The 19,338-nt window shown below is 39.9% G+C and overlaps 2 protein-coding genes across 8 annotated transcripts in view; one reads left to right on the top strand and one right to left on the bottom strand.

Annotated features, from left to right (window-relative positions):
• Positions 1 to 19,338, bottom strand: part of SPICE1 (spindle and centriole associated protein 1) — a 93,574-nt gene that overhangs the window by 73,605 nt on the left and 631 nt on the right. The gene's annotated exons all lie outside the window — the stretch shown is intronic.
• Positions 9,475 to 19,338, top strand: part of SIDT1 (SID1 transmembrane family member 1) — a 94,592-nt gene continuing 84,728 nt past the window's right edge. For 6 of the 7 annotated variants that reach the window (XM_055260177.2, XM_063630032.1, XM_063630034.1 and 3 more), the window contains exon 1: positions 9,479 to 10,412. In XM_055260177.2, coding sequence (XP_055116152.2) covers positions 10,191 to 10,412 — 222 coding nt within the window. In that variant the 5' untranslated portion in view covers positions 9,479 to 10,190. Of the gene's footprint in view, positions 10,413 to 19,338 lie in introns of all 7 variants that reach the window. The other variant, XM_055260178.2, reaches the window with a different exon arrangement.

Genomic DNA, 19,338 nt, shown 5'->3' on the forward strand with positions numbered 1-19,338 from the left:
GAATCCTTATACTATTCCTTTTTTTTTTTTTTTTTTTTTTGAGACGAAGTCTCACTCTGTCACCCAGGCTGGAGTGCAGTGGCACGATCTTGGCTCACTGCAACCTCCGCCTCCCAGGTTCAAGCAATTCTCCTGCCTTAGCCTCCCGAGTAACTGGGACTACAGGAACACACTACCATACTCGGCTAATTTTTGTATTTCTAATAGAGATGGGGTTTCTCCATGTTGGTCAGGCTGGTCTCGAATTCCTGACCTCAGGTGATCTACCCGCCCGCCTTGGACTCCCAAAGTGCTGGGATTACAGGTGTGAGTCACCACGCCTGACCCTTATACTATTCCTGATACCAGTCAAAGGTAGACTGTGATAAAATAAAAATGTATACTATAAACCCTAAAGCTGCCACTAAATAATAAAAGTTATTGTTAAAAGCTTAGAAAAGTCATGTAAAGGATAATGAAACAAATACTTGATTAATCTAAAAGTATAAAACAAGAAAAAACAAAGAAAAGAGAGAAATAGGGAAGAAATTGCAAGATGATAGACTCATAAATCATATTAAATGTAAATTGTCTAAACACACTGAATAAAAGGCAGAGATTGTCAGATTGTCAGAGATTGTTTAAAATCTTGAATTTTTTAAATTGCGCTTATAAGAAGAAAAACATTAAATATAAAGACACAAATAAGTTTAAAATAAAGCTGGAGTGACTTTATCAATATTAGAGTGACTTTATCAATATTAGACAAAGTAGAGTTCAAAGTTCAGAGCAAAGAATATAACCAGAGATAAAGAAGATCATTTAATAATAATAAAAGAACCATTTAATCAAAAGGACATAACAATCCTAAACATTTTTGCATCTAATAACAGGACTTCAAAATATATGAAGCAGAAACTGATAGTCCTGCAATGTGAAATTGAAAGATCCACAATAGTCAAATATTTCAATGCCCCTTTCTGAATAATTTATAATGCAAGTAAGCAGAAAATCAACAAGGTTATAAGAGACTTGAGCAACTTATCAACCATCTTGACCTGATTGACATTTATTAAACACTCCAATAATTGGCAGAATACACGTGGTTCTTAAGCATACACAGAAAGTTTAGAAGATGGACGATAATCTGGACCATAAACAAATGTTAACAAATTCAAAAGGATTCAAGTCATGCAAGATACATTCTCTGACCACAATGTAATTAAATTAGGAATCAATAACAGAATGATTCTTGGAAAATCCCTCAAAATTTGGGGAATAAAATACACTTCTAAACAAGCCATTGCTATGGTCTGAATGTGTCCCCACAAAATTTATATGTGACAATTTGCCAATGTGATAGTATGAAAAGGTGGGGCTTTCAGGAAGGAGGTAATTAGATCGTGAAGGCTCTGCTCACCATGAATGGGATTCGTGCCCTTAAAAAAGAGTCTTTTAGGAAGCCTGTTTGACCCTTTTGCCCGTTTTGCCCTTCTGCTATGTGAAGACACAGCATCCACCCCTTCCACCATATGAGGACACAGCAACCAGACACTAAATTTGCTAGTGCCTTGATCTTGGATTCCGCAGGCTCCAGAACCATGAGAAGCAAATTTCTGTCGTTTGTAAATTACCCATTTGAAGGTATTTCATTATGGTAACCCAAATGGGCTAAAACAGAAATTGGTACTGAGAAGTGGGGTGCTGCTGTAACGATTACCTAAAAATGTGGAAACAGCTTTGGAACTGGATAATGGAGAAAGACTGGACTATAAAGGGATGCGATAGTGTGGGCTCAGAAGGAGAGGAGAGCTGTAAAAAAAAAAAAAGCCTCAGTCTTAAGTGGTCATGATCAAAGTGTTGGCAGTGAACGAAATTCTGATGAGATCTCAGGTGGAAATAAGGAACAAAATATTGGAAACTGGACAATACGCAAACCTGGTTTTTAAGTGGTAAGAACTTGGTTAAATTGTGTTTGTGTCCTAATGTTTTGTGAAAGAAAGAATCCAATATCCAGTCTTAATAGAAAACTCTCAGATAACTAGAAATAGCGAGGAACCTCCTCGACCTGATTAAGTACATCGACAAAAGACCTACATCTAACGCGATGCATAATGGTGAAAGACTGGATGCTTTCCTCCTTAGATCAGAAAAAGACAAGGATGTCTAGTCTCACCACATCTATTCAACATTGTACTGGAGTTTCTAGTCAGTGCCATCAGACAGGAAAAATAAATAAAAAGCATTCAGATTGCATAGGAAAAATGTCTATATTCCCAGTGGAGTGAATGTCTATGTAAAAAAAACTCAATAAAATCTGTAAAAAGAGGCCAGGCGTGGTGGCTCACACCTGTAATCCCAGCACTTTCGGAGGTTGAGGCAGGAGGACTGCTTGAGGCCAGGAGTTCAAGACCGGACTGAGCAACATAGCAAAACCTTGTCTCAAAAAAAAAAAAGAATATGTAAAAAGAAAAATGCCATCAGAATTAATACATGAATTTAGCAAAGTTGCAGGATACAAGATCAACATACAAATATCGAGTGTAGGCCGGGCGCAGTGGCTTATGCCTGTAATCCCAGCACTTTGGTAGGCTGAGGCAGGCAAATCACTTGAGGTCAGGAGTTCGAGACCAGCTTGGCCAACATGGTGAAACCCCGTTTCTACTAAAAATACAAAAATAAGCCAGGTGTGGTGGTGCATGCCCGTAGTTCCAGCTACTCGGGAGGCTGAGGCAGGAGAATTGTTTGAACCCAGGAGGTGGAGGTTGCAGTGAGCCAAGATCGTGCCACTGCACTCCAGCCTGGGCGACAGAGTGAGACCCTTTCTCAAAAAAAAAAATGTATATATTGAGTATAATTCCACATATTAACAATGAACTATTAGAAAATCTTAAATGCATTTTATGACATCAAAAAATTAAATATTTAGCTATAAATCTAACAAAAGATATGAAAGCCCTGTACATTAAAAACTGCAAAGTATTGCTGAGAGATATTTTATAAGACCTAAATATGTAGAGGCATCCCTCATTCATGGGTTGGAAGACTCCATATTGTTAGATGTCACTTACTTCAAACTGATCTCATATATTCAAGTAATCCCAATCAAAACCCCAAAAGGTTTTTTGTAGAAATTGATAAGTTGATTCTGAAATTCATATGAAAATGCAAAGGACCTAGAATAGACAAACAACTCTGAAAAAGAGCAAAATTATGTTACTATAACTACCTAATTTCAACACTTATTATAAAGCTACAGTAATCAAAATAGCATAATATTAATAGAAAAATACACAAATATATCAGTGAAACAGGATAGAGTCCAGAAATAAACTCATGCATGTATGGACAACTGATTCTCCTCAGAGGTGCAGGCATAATACAGTGGAGAAAGGACAGACCATTTGATAAATATTTCTGAAATAATTGTATATAAATATGCAAAATAATGGATCTATATCCTACACCATATGCAAAAAATTAACTAAAAACATGCCAATGACCTAAATGTAAAATTTAAAACCATAAACTCCTAGAAGAAAACATTGGAGAAAATCTGTGGGTTAGGTAAAGATTTTAGACATGATGCCAAAAGCACAATCCATAAGATAATAAATCCATAAATTGGATTTAATAAAAATTAAAAACTTCTCTTTAAATCACCTGCTAAGTGATCAAAAAAGCCACAGACTGGGAGAAAATCTTTGCAAAGTATATATCTGGTTAAAAGACATATCAGAAATGTGTTTTAAACTCTCAAAACTCAATAATAAGAAAAGCCAGTTTTTTAAAACTGGGCAAAAGATTTGGGCAGGCACCTCACTAAAGAAGATATGCTGATATCAAGCATCTGAAAATGTGCTCAACATCATTAGTCATTAGAGAAATACAACTTAACACCACAGTGAGATACCACTACACTCCTATTGGCGTGGCTAAAAATTAAAAGACTGACCATACCAAGTGTCATTGAGGATGAGGAGGACTTGGAGCTCTCATATATTGCTGGTGGGAATGTAAAATGGTTCACAACTTGGGAAAATAATTTGGCAGTTTCTTATACAGTTAAAACACACTACCATATGATCCAGTCATTCCACTTCTGGATCTTTACTAAAGAGAAAAAAAAAAAACATAGGTTCTTACAAAGTCTTATGCACGAATGTCTATAGCAGCTTTATTTGTAATAGCAAAACACTGGGGTAAGAAAACAAATATCCATCAACAGATGGATGAAAAAAATTAGAATAGATTATTGTGTATCCATACAATAGAACACTACACAGTAAAAAAACTAATAAACTATTAATACACACAACAACATGGATGAATCTCAAAATAACTATGCTGAGTGAAAGAAGCCACATTTTCAAAGAGTGCATACTGTGTGATTACATTTACATAAAACTCCAGAAAATGAAAGCTAATGTAGACCGAAGGCAGGTGAGCAGTTCCTTAGGAATGGAAAAGGAACAGGGAGGGGCAGTAAAGATAGACTTAAAAGAGTGAGAAAACTTTGGAGGGTGATGGATATTTATTTTGTTGACAGTGGTGATGGTTCCACAGCTATATGTGTGTATATAACATAGGTGACTTGCGTGTGACTTTGTGGGTGTGTGTGTGTGTCAAAACCTACTAAATGGTATGCTTTAAATATATAAAGTTGGATGTCAGTTATACCTCTAGAAAGCTATTTATTTGGCTTTCTCTTGTTGCTCCAAATATGATCCAAATATACTCCCCAAAGAATAAGATGTCCTGCTACTAGGTAATCCACATCCAGATTCCCCATATTTTTAATCAGAGCATTCATGAAAGTTGCCCTTTATTTCACTGTAAACCTTTCCCACTCCCTTGCCTGTCTTTGAGTCTCTGCCAAATGCTAAATCCTTTACTATGTATATCAGGCTCTGAATAAATGGCCTTTGTTTATTCTCATTTGAGTGATCTTCATTTATTTCCTCTGTGTGTGAGTGTGTGTGTGTGTGTGTGTGTAGCTTTACTATATTGTTGGGTTTTCTTTAATATTGGGAAAACCCATCTTGGGTACCACTATAAGTTAAGATGCCTAAACTGGGATATAAGTCATATGAATCTCTGGTTGGCTCTAGGGGGTAAAAAAAAAAAAAGTAGAGAAGCTGGCAGTCATGACCAAGTCCTGACCATTCTGGGCTAACTGCTGCAGAAGTTTGTCCAACTGTTCTTTGATTGTCCTTTGAATATTCAGTCTCTCAGCCCTTTCTCTTTTTTTTTTTTTTTTTAAATGGAGTTTCACTCTGTTGCCAAGGCTGGAGTGCAATGGCGTGATCTCTGCTTACTGCAACCTCTGCCTCCTGGGTTCAAGCGATTCTTCTGCCTCCCAAGGAGCTGGGACTACAGGCATACACCACTATGCCAGTCTAATTTTTGTATTTTTAGTAGAGACAGGGTTTCACCATCTTGGCCATGCTGGTCCTGAATGCCTGACCTCAGGTGATTCTCCTGCCTCGGCCTCCCAAAGTGCTGGGATTACAGGTGTGAGCCACTGCACCCAGCCTCAGCCATTTCTTTTGGTCATTCTTTCACTTCCAAGAGCTTGACCAATTCAGAGAAGGCTAAATATCCATCCATATCTTTACCACTTGGGGACTCTCCAATTATCTCTATAGTCAACCATATTGCAAGATCTTCTTGACCTTTTTGTTGTGTCATCATCATGACCAGCTGATGAAAGAGCAGCTGCACAGAAACATATAGAACTTCAGATAGAATGCAAAGAACCTACATTTTAATGACTATTGACGTAAGCAACAATAATTAACAGTCCCCGTAAGACGCTTCAAAAACAGGAACCCCAGTTGCCTAACCCAGGCCAAGAGAGTAAGTCCTGAAAGCCATGAGGATCAATCTTAGAGAGCCAATTAGCTCTTTTGTTCAGATGTTGTTTAGCCTGTCTTACCTTGTCTGTTTCACATAGCAAGAAGTATATAAAACAATGGCACAGACACCACCATGACTAGCAAACAAGAAATCAAGAACAATGAAATTGTCCATCACTGCTCAAGCCAATGAATTGACATTGGTCTGTATTTCCTCCAGGGCTGAGGTGGTATCACTAATAACTTCTGCCAGAGTTAATGATAAGTTTCTTACAGTCTCTTTCTATTTGTATGATTCCCAACATTGAGAAAACAGCTCTGATTGTTCATATAGACAATGAGTCAGTAATTCTTTCAGGTAGAGTACTTGAATAATCAAGGTGGCCTCCTTTTGGAGTTTGCACCTGAGTCAAAATTTTCATCCTGGGTGGTTTATAGAATTAGAATCTCTGTATACAGACAAGTCTTGGAATACTATTATTAAAGTGTGTGAAGTGTTACTCTGAGGTAAAGAGGACCATGTGTCCTGGCCACAAAGGAAGTAATAGCCTTAGACACACATGGAAATGCAAGTAAAAGATGTTCATAACATGAAGTCAGAACCAAGGCCTTACATTTGCTGGATTACATATTTGGATATCTATTAGTCTTTTTCAGGTGACAGGTATTTGGCTCATCAACCTTCAAAGGTTGTTGAATTCAAATTTAGAATTACCTGGGATCTGACAAGCCGATTTTAATACTTCATTATTTTTCTGGGTGAAAAGAAACTAGCAAGGTCACAGGTTAATTTTTCCAGTAGGTGCAAGTGAAACTGCCATTGGCTATAAGTCCCTGTGGTCTCATTTGATGAGACTGGAATCACCCACACATTTTTATCTTGGGGATCCAATGATGGATGACATATCCAACAGTGATTAAGATTGATGGCAGTGGCTACTGTTTCAGATAATCTGAGAATTGCGTTAGAATAAGTGTATTCTGACCTGACAACAAAGAAGGTACAAAAAGAAAAAAGGGACTGTTATGGCAGAAAATAACCAGTGGTCTATAGTTAATGAGAAGAATGATTATCAATAAGCAGGTCAAACACAAAAGAGGAATTAGACAGGGGTCTTGGTCCAATGTGTTAGGTAGAAGCTGTCCATTAAGAGGACATCTGCTTATTTGAAAGGTCTTGGGTCAAATATCTATTGCCAAAGATAGGCTGCTTTTGAGGATCTCTGAGAATTCTCAGCATGAGCTGTCCTGTGGACTAGTCTTCCAAAAGTGTGGAATTCTGGCTTGTTTCTTTAGTGGTGAAACATAAAGTTGAGGATTGGCCTGCTGGAGTTTCACTGCTGTATTTGTTGTTAACAGTACCTGATAAGGTTCCCTAATTTGAGAAAGAGAGTAGAAGGATGGTTACCAGAGGCTGGGAAGGGTAGTGGGAGAGTTAGGGGAGGGAGGTGGGGATGGTTAATGGATACCAAAAAATTGAATGAATAAGGTATAGTATTTGCCCAACAGGCTATAGTCAATAATAATTGAATTGTAGATTTAAAAATCACTAAAAGAGTATAATTGGATTGTTTGTAACATTATGGATAAATGCTTGAGGTGATGGATATCTCATTTTCCATGATGTGATTATTATGCATTGCATGCCTGTATCAAAATATCTCATATACTTCATACATATATACACCTACTAAGTACCCACAAAAATTTAAAATAAAATTCATTTTAAAAATAAAGAAAAAAACCACCTACCTAATGGACCATATTTTATTTTTTAGCTATTGAACTAACAGTCACACCATAACAGTATTTGTTCATTCAACACTTTAAACTTTTTTTAATGTACTTTCAAATACATCATTCCCCTTTTTATCCTTACAACAACTTTGTGATCCTGAGAGGTTAATTACTTGAGGTCACTGAATGACTTTTGGCTAGAATAAGGATTAGATAATATTACAGAGTGACTTGTAATATATAACTCAAATTGTTAGGTATAGATAATCCATATAAATGGCTTTAAAATAAATATTTTGGGTTTCATGCTATGATGAAGGATCTGTTCCAATTGCTTCCAATTTAGTTGCTTAAAGTTGAGATAAAATCTTGAAGGAAGGGTCATAGCACCATTCGAATACCTACAAGTCTGTCATGTGGAAAAAGTATTAGGTTTATTCCTATGACTCCAGAGGGCAGAACTAGCACAAGTGAGTGGAAGAGAGGCAGATTTCAACTAAGAATATGAAATATCTTTCTGATAATGAGACACTTGCCCCCAAAAGAAGGTATTGACTTGTGAAAGAACCAGTTCCTCATCTCTTACAGTGTTTAAAAAGAACTCCATAATAGAACTCCATAATCCTAGAGACTCCTTGAACTGGTCACACCAGCTAACCTCCAGGACCTTCACAGATTTCAAGTTTATGAAATGTTGTTGAACTTTGAAAAGAGGCATAGATATTTTGAATACAGCAGTTTAAAGTCATTTAAATTCTGGATGAAATTATTTTGTTATGCTCCTCAAAAACAATGAGTTCTATTTGGAGTTTTACCCCCAGACTCTCCTTTGAATTAGTATTTTTGCCCATATACCCATAAATTTTCAAGAAATTTCTTTCTTTCCTTCCTTCCTTCCTTCCTTTTGAGATAGAGTCCTGCTCTGTCATCCAAGCTGGGGTGCAGTGGGGTGATCACGGCTCATTGCAGCCTCGACCTCCCGGACTCAAGCAATCCTCCCAACTCAACCTCCCAAGTAGCTAGGACTACAGGCATGCACCACCACGTCCAGCTATTTTGTATTTTTTGTAGAGATGGGGTTTCATCATGTTGCCCAGACTTGTCATGAACCCATGGCCTCAAGCTAGCCTGCCTCCCACCTCAGCCTCCCAAAGTGCTGGGATTACAGGCATGAGTCACTGCACCTGGCCAAGAACATTTAAAACTTTAAAACTGAAAATTGTCCTAATAAGGAGTCTACTAACTTAATCTTCCATCAGCATTGTTAGTTCTGATTTCATAGAAAACTTTACAACAAATGTATTGCATTCATTCTTGATGTTTTAAGAAATTAAAGGAATTAGACAAGGTAAAAACAAAAACAAATCCATCTCTTTAAAGATGGCAACTACTAGGATTTTAATCCGTAATCTTAAATTTTTGAACAAGATATTTTCCTTCTTAGTGACTTCTTTTTAAATGGTCCTTCAGGTTGAACACAATTACATTCTTTTCTAGTATACAAGTAATGAAGCTGAAATAAAACAGTGAGTTCTCTTCCACGCGTAAATTGTGATTGTTCAATGTTCTGCAAGTTCTGATGGACCCATTCTCACCCTGCTCCTTACTTGCCTCTTTAACTCTTTAAATCTAATCCCCTAATTTTTATCAGAAAAGTATTTCCTTTTTACGATAGGCCGTGGTTTCTGCCTTTAAAAAAACAACCCTGGGGATTCTCCTGGAATCTGGCAGAAGTCATTGCAATGGTAAAGTAGGCAAGAGGCTGGGGTGGAAAGAAATGCCTTCTGCATAAATCTAGTTAGTCTGAGTCGTTTTTTGACAACTTCCGGGACCAGACTTCAGGCAGTGCTGGAAATTGTTCTCTTTACCATATCTTTTTTTTTTTAACTGTACATATTTACATACATACACATGTGGTGAGGGAGAGAACGTGATGACGTGAGACTCTCCATGGAGAGTAGGAGGTAATAAAGAAATAAAACAGGTGTCTCAGGAGAGGTTCTATTAGAGAGGGGAGAATAGAGAGTAATTATCGTCAGACAGGCAGGAGTTCTCTGCAGGTAGCAGCCTGGAAAAGCGAACTCGCGCACCCTCTTGGGGGACGGGCTCTTTTGCTTTCTATTTCTTCTCCTGCAGCCAGGGTGCACGCGTATTTGAAATAGACCGAATTTCCTCCTCGATGTGGGGTCAGGTTGACTTTTCCAGACTAGCGGATATTTCTTTTTAATGACTCCAATGCCTTTTTATTATTGTTGTTGCTGAGGTTGAGGGAGAAGAGATCGGTCTAAATTCTGGCTGGGTAAGTGGGGGGATTCTCGGCGATGAGAAAGGGGGGACTTGGAAGCCGGAGGAAAATCAGCAGCCCCACATCTCCACTTCTCCAGTCCCCCCTACTCTCCACCCGTGACCTCCCGTGGAGACCCCAGGAGGCAGCATCAATATTTGATCGGCCCTTCGTCAGCACGCTGCCAGCCCTGGCCGGCTGGGTTCGCCAGGCATCGCCCGCTCGGCTCTGAAGCGGACGCCTGGCCCTGCACCGGGCTTTGGAAGGACCCTCTCTGCGCTCGCCCCCTCCCCAGGGTGGCTCCGCTTCCGAGCCCGGGCGCAGTGCCCACCATGCGCGGCTGCCTGCGGCTCGCGCTGCTCTGCGCGCTGCCCTGGCTCCTGCTGGCGGAGTCGCCCGGGCACCCGGCGAAATCCCCCAGGCAGCCCCCGGCACCGCGACGCGACCCCTTCGACGCTGCCAGGGGCGCCGATTTCGATCATGTCTACAGCGGGGTGGTGAACCTCAGCACCGAGAACATCTACTCTTTCAACTACACCAGCCAGCCCGACCAGGTAAGACACTCGCTCCCCTCGCTCGACTCCTAGAACTTGCCAGATCTCAGAGCCCCGTCGCTGCTTTGGAGTCCCCTGGGAATTGACCTTGGGAGACTTAGGGGACCAGGGGACGTTCGTTCCCTTTCTCCTCCTAAGAACTGCCCTGCCCGAGCTGCCGCAACACGCCTCGGGGACAACTCTGCTTCGCCTCGCGCCTCCCCTGGCCTGGTCACGGGCATTTCTGGGCTTTGCAGAGACACCAGTTTCCCGCACCGTCTGCGGGTCCTGGGTCCCTGCTGGGCCTTTCTCCAGGAAAGTCCTGATTTCTAGGGTTGCAGGGTGTGGTGTGGAGTGCGCAGAAGGACCGCACCTCGGTTCCTAATCCCCTGCAGGGAAGAAACCTAATTTCAAGTGGCTGATTCAGCCAGACTCTTCTATTTCATAGCGCATGGGGAGGGAGAACTGCTCAGAATCTAAAATGGAAATTGTGTGAAAATGGACGGAAGCTGCAGAACCTCTGTGCATTCAACAGTCACTTCCTGCGTTTTTGTACCATTGTCACACGTTGTGCTTCAGAGACGCCAGAAGACCCGGGCAAAGACGTGAGAACTGCAGCCAACAGCTGATCCATCCAGGTTTTGATTTTATATAAGGATGGATAATTATGTGAAAGTTCTAGACCTATTTTTGACAAGAGTCGAGGGAAGATAAGGAGGGAAAAATGTTCCAGTGACTATCCCTTTGACATGTATACTCCGATTATATAACTTAAGAAGATGCATATAGTTCATTTCTTTCCTCTAGTGTGGTACCTCTGGAGCACCGGGCGGGGAGAGAGAGGGAGAGAGAGAGAGAAAGAGAGAAAGAGAGAGAGAGAGACAGAGACAGAGACCGAGACTCCCCAGTGTACCAACCTCTGGATCTTCTTCCCATATAGATGTGTTTATGTATCCCTTACTATATCAGCATCCCCTACCCTCTAGGGAAATTCCAGAACTAGATGATTGGGATACCGTGATATGCCTCCCTCCGATTCTCACTCCAGATCAGAACTAGAAAACCTCATCACTTCCCAAAGTGAGGGTGGTTTGTATTGAGCAGGGGGGACCAATGTGCCTAACACTGCTCCCAGACATCTTCCAGCTGTGTGTAGCCAGAAAGTGCCCTGAGTGCCCCATCTCCAGTGTGGCACCAAATCCTATGGCACTGTTACCATGGCAGCACAGCCCTCACCCTGCTCTGTCCTCCAGTAACCTTCAGGTTATATGTTCTGTAGTGAGCAGAGTGGCTGTATGCAGAGCCATTTCATGGTAGACAAGGGAGAGGGTGCAGTTTTTGTTTCCCAAACCCCACATACCCAACCTCTTTCTATCTAGCGTGAGAGGACTCATCAACTGGCTGACATGTTGCACATGAGGCATGTTCCTAGTCCTGTGATTGGCTGGGAGCAGAAAAAAGTCTGAAAACTCCATGATCTCTGGAGTAAGTCTCAGCTTCCCCCTAAATCATTGGTAAGAAAACTCAAATTACATGTGCTAAGTAAATCCTGACATCAGGCTTTGGTATTTCTTGCAGTTCTGCATAGAAATAGAGCATCTACTTATGAATTGTTGCCTTTACATTTTCCCTTTGCACTGTGTGAGTTTTGCAGTTGAGATCACCTGGTTGACTTCCCTAGTAAACCTTGAGATACTGAGGGCAGGGACAAAATCATGTTCATCTCTGCACTCTAGTACCTAGCACAGTGAATGGCACATAAGAGGTTTATAAGCCAGGCACGATGGCTCACACCTGTGATCCCAGCACTCTGGAGGACAAAGTGGGAGGATTGCTTGAGACCAGGAGTTCAAGACCAGCCTGGAAAACATAATGAGACCCTCTCTCTACAAAAAATTAAAAAATTAGCTGGGTGTGATGGCACATGCGCCTGTAGTCCGAGCTACTTAGGAGGTGGAGGCAGGAGGATTACTTGAGCCCAGGAATTTGAGGCTGCAGTGAGCTGAGCTCTTGCCACTGTACTCCCACCGGGGACAGAGTGATACCCTGTCTTTTAAAAATGTTTTTTTTTAAAGAAAAAGGAGGCTTATACAAAAAATTTAGTTTTTTCCAAAAATGAACAAACAAGTGAATAAAGGGTTATTAGCTAAGGCTAAATAAAATGAAATGTATACTGTCTTCAATTTAATAGTTTGGAAAATGTGAGATCATTTCAGATGAAAACATAAAAACAAATTTCTTTTATAAAACAAATTTGGTTTTTATAAAAACACATTTCTTTTATAAAACAAATTTGGTTTTTATAAAAACACATTTCTTTTATAAAACAAATTTGGTTTTTATAAAAACACATTTCTTTTATAAAACAAATTTGGTTTTTATAAAAACACATTTATAAAACAAATTTGGTTTTTATAAAAACACATTTTAAAAATTGTTCTATTATGCCCTATTTTGTCTGTGTGTGTTAACATGTTCTTCTATTCATGAAACAGTTTTGAAAATATTTTTGAATGACACAGTAAAAGGTTGACGACCCAAGCAGTCCCTAGAATTTTTATTAAAATATTACTAGTCTGAGAAATACAAAGTTGGGAACCATGAGAACAGGAGATAACAAGAATTTCAATTATTTTAGTGCCAGTATTCTCAATATAAGCCAGATGTCCCAAATCTTACAGCCTTCTGGGACCAATCTTTAATATGCAAATGCAGTAGTGGAGCCCTCAAGTCACTTACTGTGGGAAATTAACCTCCTCTCCTATCAGCCAGTATTCCTGTTGCTTTCTCCAGAGAACACATTTTCTTGATCTGTCTGTCCAAACCATTACTCTCGGTTCCTACTCTCTTCTTGGTTCTTTTTGTCCTGCATAAGATATCAGCAGCCCCTTCTTGCAGGTACACAAGGCTGTTGGATGTAGCAGAATTTTACTGAAGGTTCGGAATAACATAGAGGAATGACATCACAGCACAAGATAGGTGATAGATTAAATCAGAAACCTAGGCCATACTGTTCCAACAATTTACCACCAGGGGGATTACAAGATAGCGATGCTCTCTTTCAAGCGCTGGTTTGTCACTATCTTCTTGGCTATCCCCTCATACCTCCTCAAATGCTGACCCCCACCCACTAAATTTTTGTTACTCTCCCATGTTGTGCAATTTTTGCCATCACGGCTTATCCCACACTCACTAAGAGGCTCTGTTAAACAGAGATGTATGACCCCAGACCTACTATCTTTAGAGCAGAAGCTTGGACATGACTGGTTTCCCTTTAACCTGAACAAAGTCTTGATAAGGTAAGTCTTTCTAGCCTGCAGGGTCATTGCCCACCTCCCCTCTTCAGTGCAACAAAGAATTTGGTTTAGGAAAATAAATGGCTAGTTTTTGAGCTTTAATCTTTGTTTTCCTTTTTCTTCAAGCCATTGTTGCTTGCCATTATTTTTCCTGTGTCTTGGAGGAGAAAGTCTATTCTAAGTTTATGCTTAAAGACAGGAAGCTGTTGTGGGAGCCATTGCTCCTAATCTTTCCTGTCAGCCACTCCATCTCCCATACCAAACTGTCCCAGAGAACTATTTAGCCAAGCTTGTGTCATACTAGTTAGCTGCACTCAGCACCAGGAAAAGTCTCATATGCCTTCCAGGCATAGGGTAATGTAAATATGAAGTTGCCTTAAAAAAAATCACTGAGAGAATGGAATGACTGCTTCAAATAAGAATGATGAAAATAATAATTGGAGGTGCAAGTTAGGCAAGATCATGATTCATTTCATTTCTCTGGAAGGAATTGTCTGGAGACTCTCTTTAAGAGGAAGAGGGCTATACTGTGCGAACAGGGTGTTCTATAACCACAGGGCTCAGCCAGGCTAGAAGGAAACTACCTTGTTGGGAAAGTTGCCAGGGATATGTTTGACTGGGACAGAAGGCACAAATGCAGGTTTACTGGGAAATGAGAATACCCTTGTAGAGACAGGTGGCAGCAACAATCAGATGTTTCTATTTGAGCTAGATGGTGATAAGAAACTCTTAAATAAAATCTAACCACTGGGCAACAGGCTGTCTTCTCCGAGGTTTTCCCGTAAGAATTTAGTTTGCCATAGATTTTTTTAATTTGAAATATTTCCCTGTAAGTATTTCTTTTATCTCATTTATTAACTGAGGCATTTATCTTTTAATGACATATATTATACTTTTCCATGCCCAAGGAACAACCCTCAGCTTTATTAATATAAACCAGTAGTTGTATACCTAGAACCAGTTAAACCAGTCTCTTGGATCCAGATTCAAAAAGCCTACCCAGTCCTTAAGAACAATGAAATGCCCATGTGGACACTCCAGTGGTAACTTCTAGCTATATGCATTACTAATTACATGGAAGAATTTAAAACTTTGATATGTTGGCCTGAGTTCTCCATGTCTCGTATAGGAATGCTTACTCTTTATGTACTGAGGCCAAGAAGCCTCCTCTGCTGTCCTCCCATGTCCTTTTGCTGAACTGCACTAGTGCTTGTTGGAGGAAAGACTCATCTCATTAGCACATTATCTGAATGACTGGACTATCTCAGTCCACCTTGGCAACAGACCACCATCGGCTAATCTCATGTCTGGTGAGGCCCTGCTTCCTGGTTTGTAGACAAGCTCCTTCTTGCTTTGTCCTCACATGGCCAAGAGAGCAAAGAGAGAAGAATAGTCTTTCACGTGTCTTCTTCTTTTTTTTTTTTTCGAGACACAGTCTGGCTCTGTCACCCAGGCTGGAGTGCAGTGGCGCGATCTCGGCTCATTGCAACCTCTGCCTCCTAGGTTCAAGTGATTCTAGTGCCTCAGCCTCCCTAGTAGCTGGGATTACAGGTATCCACTATCATGCCCGGCTCATTTTTATATTTTTAGTAGAGACAAGGTTACTCCATTTGGCTAGGCTGGTCTCAAACTCCTGCCCTCAGGTGATCCGCCCGCCTCAGCCTCCCAAAGTGCTGGAATTACAGGCATAAGCCACCGTGCCTGGCCTCATGCATCTTCTTATAAGGGCAGCAATCCCTCCATGAACACTCTTGTGACCCAATTGCTTTCCAAAGGCCCTATTTTCAAATCCATCATATTGGGGATTAAGTTTCAACATGTGAATTTTGGTGGGGACACAAACATTCAATCTGTAGCAATCACCTCCTACATTTTTCTCAGAGACTCTGAAAACAAGGCATCAGTGTGTCATGGGTTGTTTAGGAGATAACATTACTCCAGTTACGGGTCTGATGTTATGGAGGAGCTGCCTTCTGCCTAACGCAGACTTGATAATCACGTGGTAAGTTGTGTGATAGATTCTGTAAGTCTGTGCTGTCCAGTGGCTATTGAGCACTTGAAATGTGACTAGTCTGAATGGAAATGTGCTGTTAAACATAGAATACTTACCAGATATTGAAGACCATACAACTAAAATAATAGAAAATGTGTCATTAGTATTTGTTGTGTTTAAATGATAATATTTTTGATGTGTTAAATTAACTATAGTCATAAAATTAACTATATCTGTTTCTCTTTACCATTTTAATGTAGTTAGCAGAAAATTTTCAAACACACATGTGGCTCACATTTTATTTTTATTGAACAGCAGTTCTCCAAGTACGATAAGATTTAAGAGAGAACATACCTCCTAAACATAGCTCTGTTGGAGGAAATGAGACTTGAGAAGGTTATGATAGGTAAGCAGTATTTTGCTCGGCAGAAAGAAAGGGGAAAGGCATTTCAGATATGGAGAAATATATCCAATTTATGTTTTGGCAAGACTACATCAAAGGTGGTATGGTACATTTCTTCCAGAAAGCACATAATTTCTGATTGTGTCTTTTTTTTGTGGTAGCCACCATTGATCACCATTGCCTAGTTCCATGAATTCATTAGGAGCAGCAAGATAATGATATTTTAATTCTATTATTTATTTTTCATTTTATGAGCTGGAATACTTCTATAACGGGAAACTTCACCTTGTCGGCTATTTGGTTACCTTAAGCTACTGTTTGTAAAGAAAAAATGAAATAAATGCTTTATTTCTTTACCTTTACCAATTTTTAAAGTTATGAGTTGGTCTCCAAATAGCCTACAATGATGATCAATGAGATTTTATTTCGCATAATCATGAGCTTATGCATTTAAACATATCTGATATATTTTACTCCGTTACAGTTATTATCCTTATTTAAGTTTAAATTGTTCATCTTTGGCCAGTGAAAGGCAATTCAAGTTGGCTCCTGAATTCTTTTGGTAAAACTCAAGTGCTCTTTGACAGCTTCCTTTCTTTCTTGCATGAAGTTATTCCTTTCCCCAAGCTGCAACCAGTCATTTCTGCAGGAAGGCCCAAGGCTATTCCTTGGAGCAACAGAGTTTTTAAAGACCACAGTCTGGGAACTAGGGGTCCTTATTAAGAATGGATTGGTAACCTTTTTCTAAGCCTTTTCAGTGGACATGCTAAGAAACAGATCATAAGGTTGTACTATTACTTCCAATTCAAATTCAGAAATATAGGGTTTTTACTTAACCTCATCCTTAATGGAAGATGTCACATCCACATCTTCTTTCATTCATGCCAAAAATCCTAGTTCTCAGCTAGATCAACTTAGTTACTATCTTAGTGTGTTTGTATTCCTTTGAGGTTGGGTAATTTGTAAGGAATAAAAAGGTTATTTGGGGAGGCCGAGGTGGGTGGATCACCTGAGGTCAGGAGTTCTAGACTAGCCTGGCCAAAATGGTGAAACCCTTTTGTAGAGACCCCAGTCTCTACTAAAAATACAAAAAAGTAGCCGGACATGGTGGCCTATGCCTGTAATCCCAGCTACTCAGGAGGCTGAGGCAGGAGAATCACTTGAACCCGGGAGGCAGAGGTTGCAGTGAGCCGAGATCATGCCATTGCACTCCAGCCTGGACAACAACAGTGAAACTCTGTCTCAAAAAAAAAAAAAAGTGTTATTTGGCTCAGTATTGTGCTGACTGAAAGATGGCCACTTGGAGAAAGCCATAGGCTGCTTCCACTCATGGCAGAAGGTGAAGGGGAGCCAACCTGCACAGAGATCACATGGTGAAAGAGAAAGCAAGAGACAGAGGGGGAGGTGCCAGGCTCTTTGTAACAACCAGCTCTCATTGGAACTAATAAAGTGATAACTCACTCATTACCACGAGGAAACAGGTGGCACCAACACATTCATGAAGGATCTACCCTCATGACCCAACACCTCTCATTAGGTCCCCGCCTTCAACATTGGGGATCAAATTTCAGCATGAGTCTTGGGGGACAAACATCCAAACTACAGCAGTTACTCATTTGCTTTATCCCCAAATAAACACACAACCATTTTAGAAAACAATACTAACATTACTACCAACAATAAGATGACTGGAAACAATTTAAGATTTATTTATACAGTTCCTTTTCTTAGATTATATTTCATCATGGGTGTTGAGTGAAATTACTGTGCTTTAAGGTAGCATTGCATAGACCCTGTTAGTGCTATCAACGTGTTAGGTTCATTGTTTCATTTTACTTCTGAATTTTGGATATTGCATCTTAATTTTGTTTGAAAATTAAAAACAAAAATCTGCAAAACATGGGATATTCAAAGCTTCTATCCTTATCTTCTCTACCCCCTTCCCTCTCTTCCTCTACAAGTAACCATTAAAAAATTTATAACTTATAAAATAAAATTGGTTTTTTAAACAAAGTTTTTGTCTTTGTTCTAATGGTTTCCTTTGTACTAATACATTTTATAATGCCCTTAGTCTCCCCTATTTTTGTCTATTGTCTATTCATCCTCGGTGATAAGCAATATTGAAATTAGCTGATACCTTCACCCTCTCTTTCTTCAACGCCAAAATCTAAATACCTAGTTAATACCCTTAAAGAAAATAATGAACTTATTCTATCAGATATTCTCTCCATTCATCCTCCATTCTTGGTAAGTTGTATCTCCATTGTTAGAGTATATAGCCATTATGAGCTATATTGTCTTCCTTCTAACCAACTTTCAGTCTTAGTTCTAATACCACACACACTTATTTTGAGATGGAGTCTTGCCTGATGACATCTCGCTCTGTCACCCAGGCTGGAGTGCAATGGTGTGATCTCTGCTCACTGCAACCTCTGCCTCCCGGGTTCAAGCAATTCCCCTGCTTCAGCCTCCCGAGTAGCTGGGATTATAGGCACCCACCACCACACCCAGCTAGTTTTTGTATTTTTAGTAGAGAAGGGGTCTTACTGTGTTGCCCAGGCTGGTCTTGAACTCCTGAGCACAAGTGATCCACCCACCTTGGTCTTCCAAAGTGCTGAGATTACAGGCGTGAGCCTCCGGGCCCAGCCAGTATATATATATTTAAAGTTCCAGTCCTTATGTTAATGTCATCCAATCATTTCGATTGTCTAAATTTTATTCTCCAGGGAATATTGGGTTGGTGCAAAAGTAATTGCAGTTTTTACAATTAAAAGTAATAGAAAAAGCCACAGTTACTTTTGAACCAATCTGATACTTCAGGGAGGACTCACGAGAACCATATTCTCACTTTCATGTTTATAACAGCCTATATGCAGCCTTTGTACTTGAAGGTCTGTTCAGCTGGATATAAAATCCTTGTCTCACATTTTTTTTCTCTGCGTTTTCAATATGTTACTCCTTCGTCTTCTGGCAAAGGTGAAGATAAAATGATTTTCCTTCCCTTATAAGTAACTTTACTACCTGGATTCCTGAAAGATTCCTGAAAGACTTTTTTCTTTAAAATCCAGTAGTTTTACCAGAATTTATCTAGTAGGTCAATTTTTCTTTTTTTCTTTTTCTTTCTTTCTTTTTTTTTTTTTTTTTTTGACGGAGTCTTGTTCTGTCACCCACGTTGGAGTGCAATGGCACGATCTTGACTCACTGCAAGCTCTGCCTCCCAGGTTCAAGCAATTCACTTGCCTCAGCCTCCCCAGT

The sequence above is a fragment of the Symphalangus syndactylus genome, chromosome 21 (assembly GCF_028878055.3).
Source record: "Symphalangus syndactylus isolate Jambi chromosome 21, NHGRI_mSymSyn1-v2.1_pri, whole genome shotgun sequence".
NCBI classification, from domain to species: domain Eukaryota; kingdom Metazoa; phylum Chordata; class Mammalia; order Primates; family Hylobatidae; genus Symphalangus; species Symphalangus syndactylus.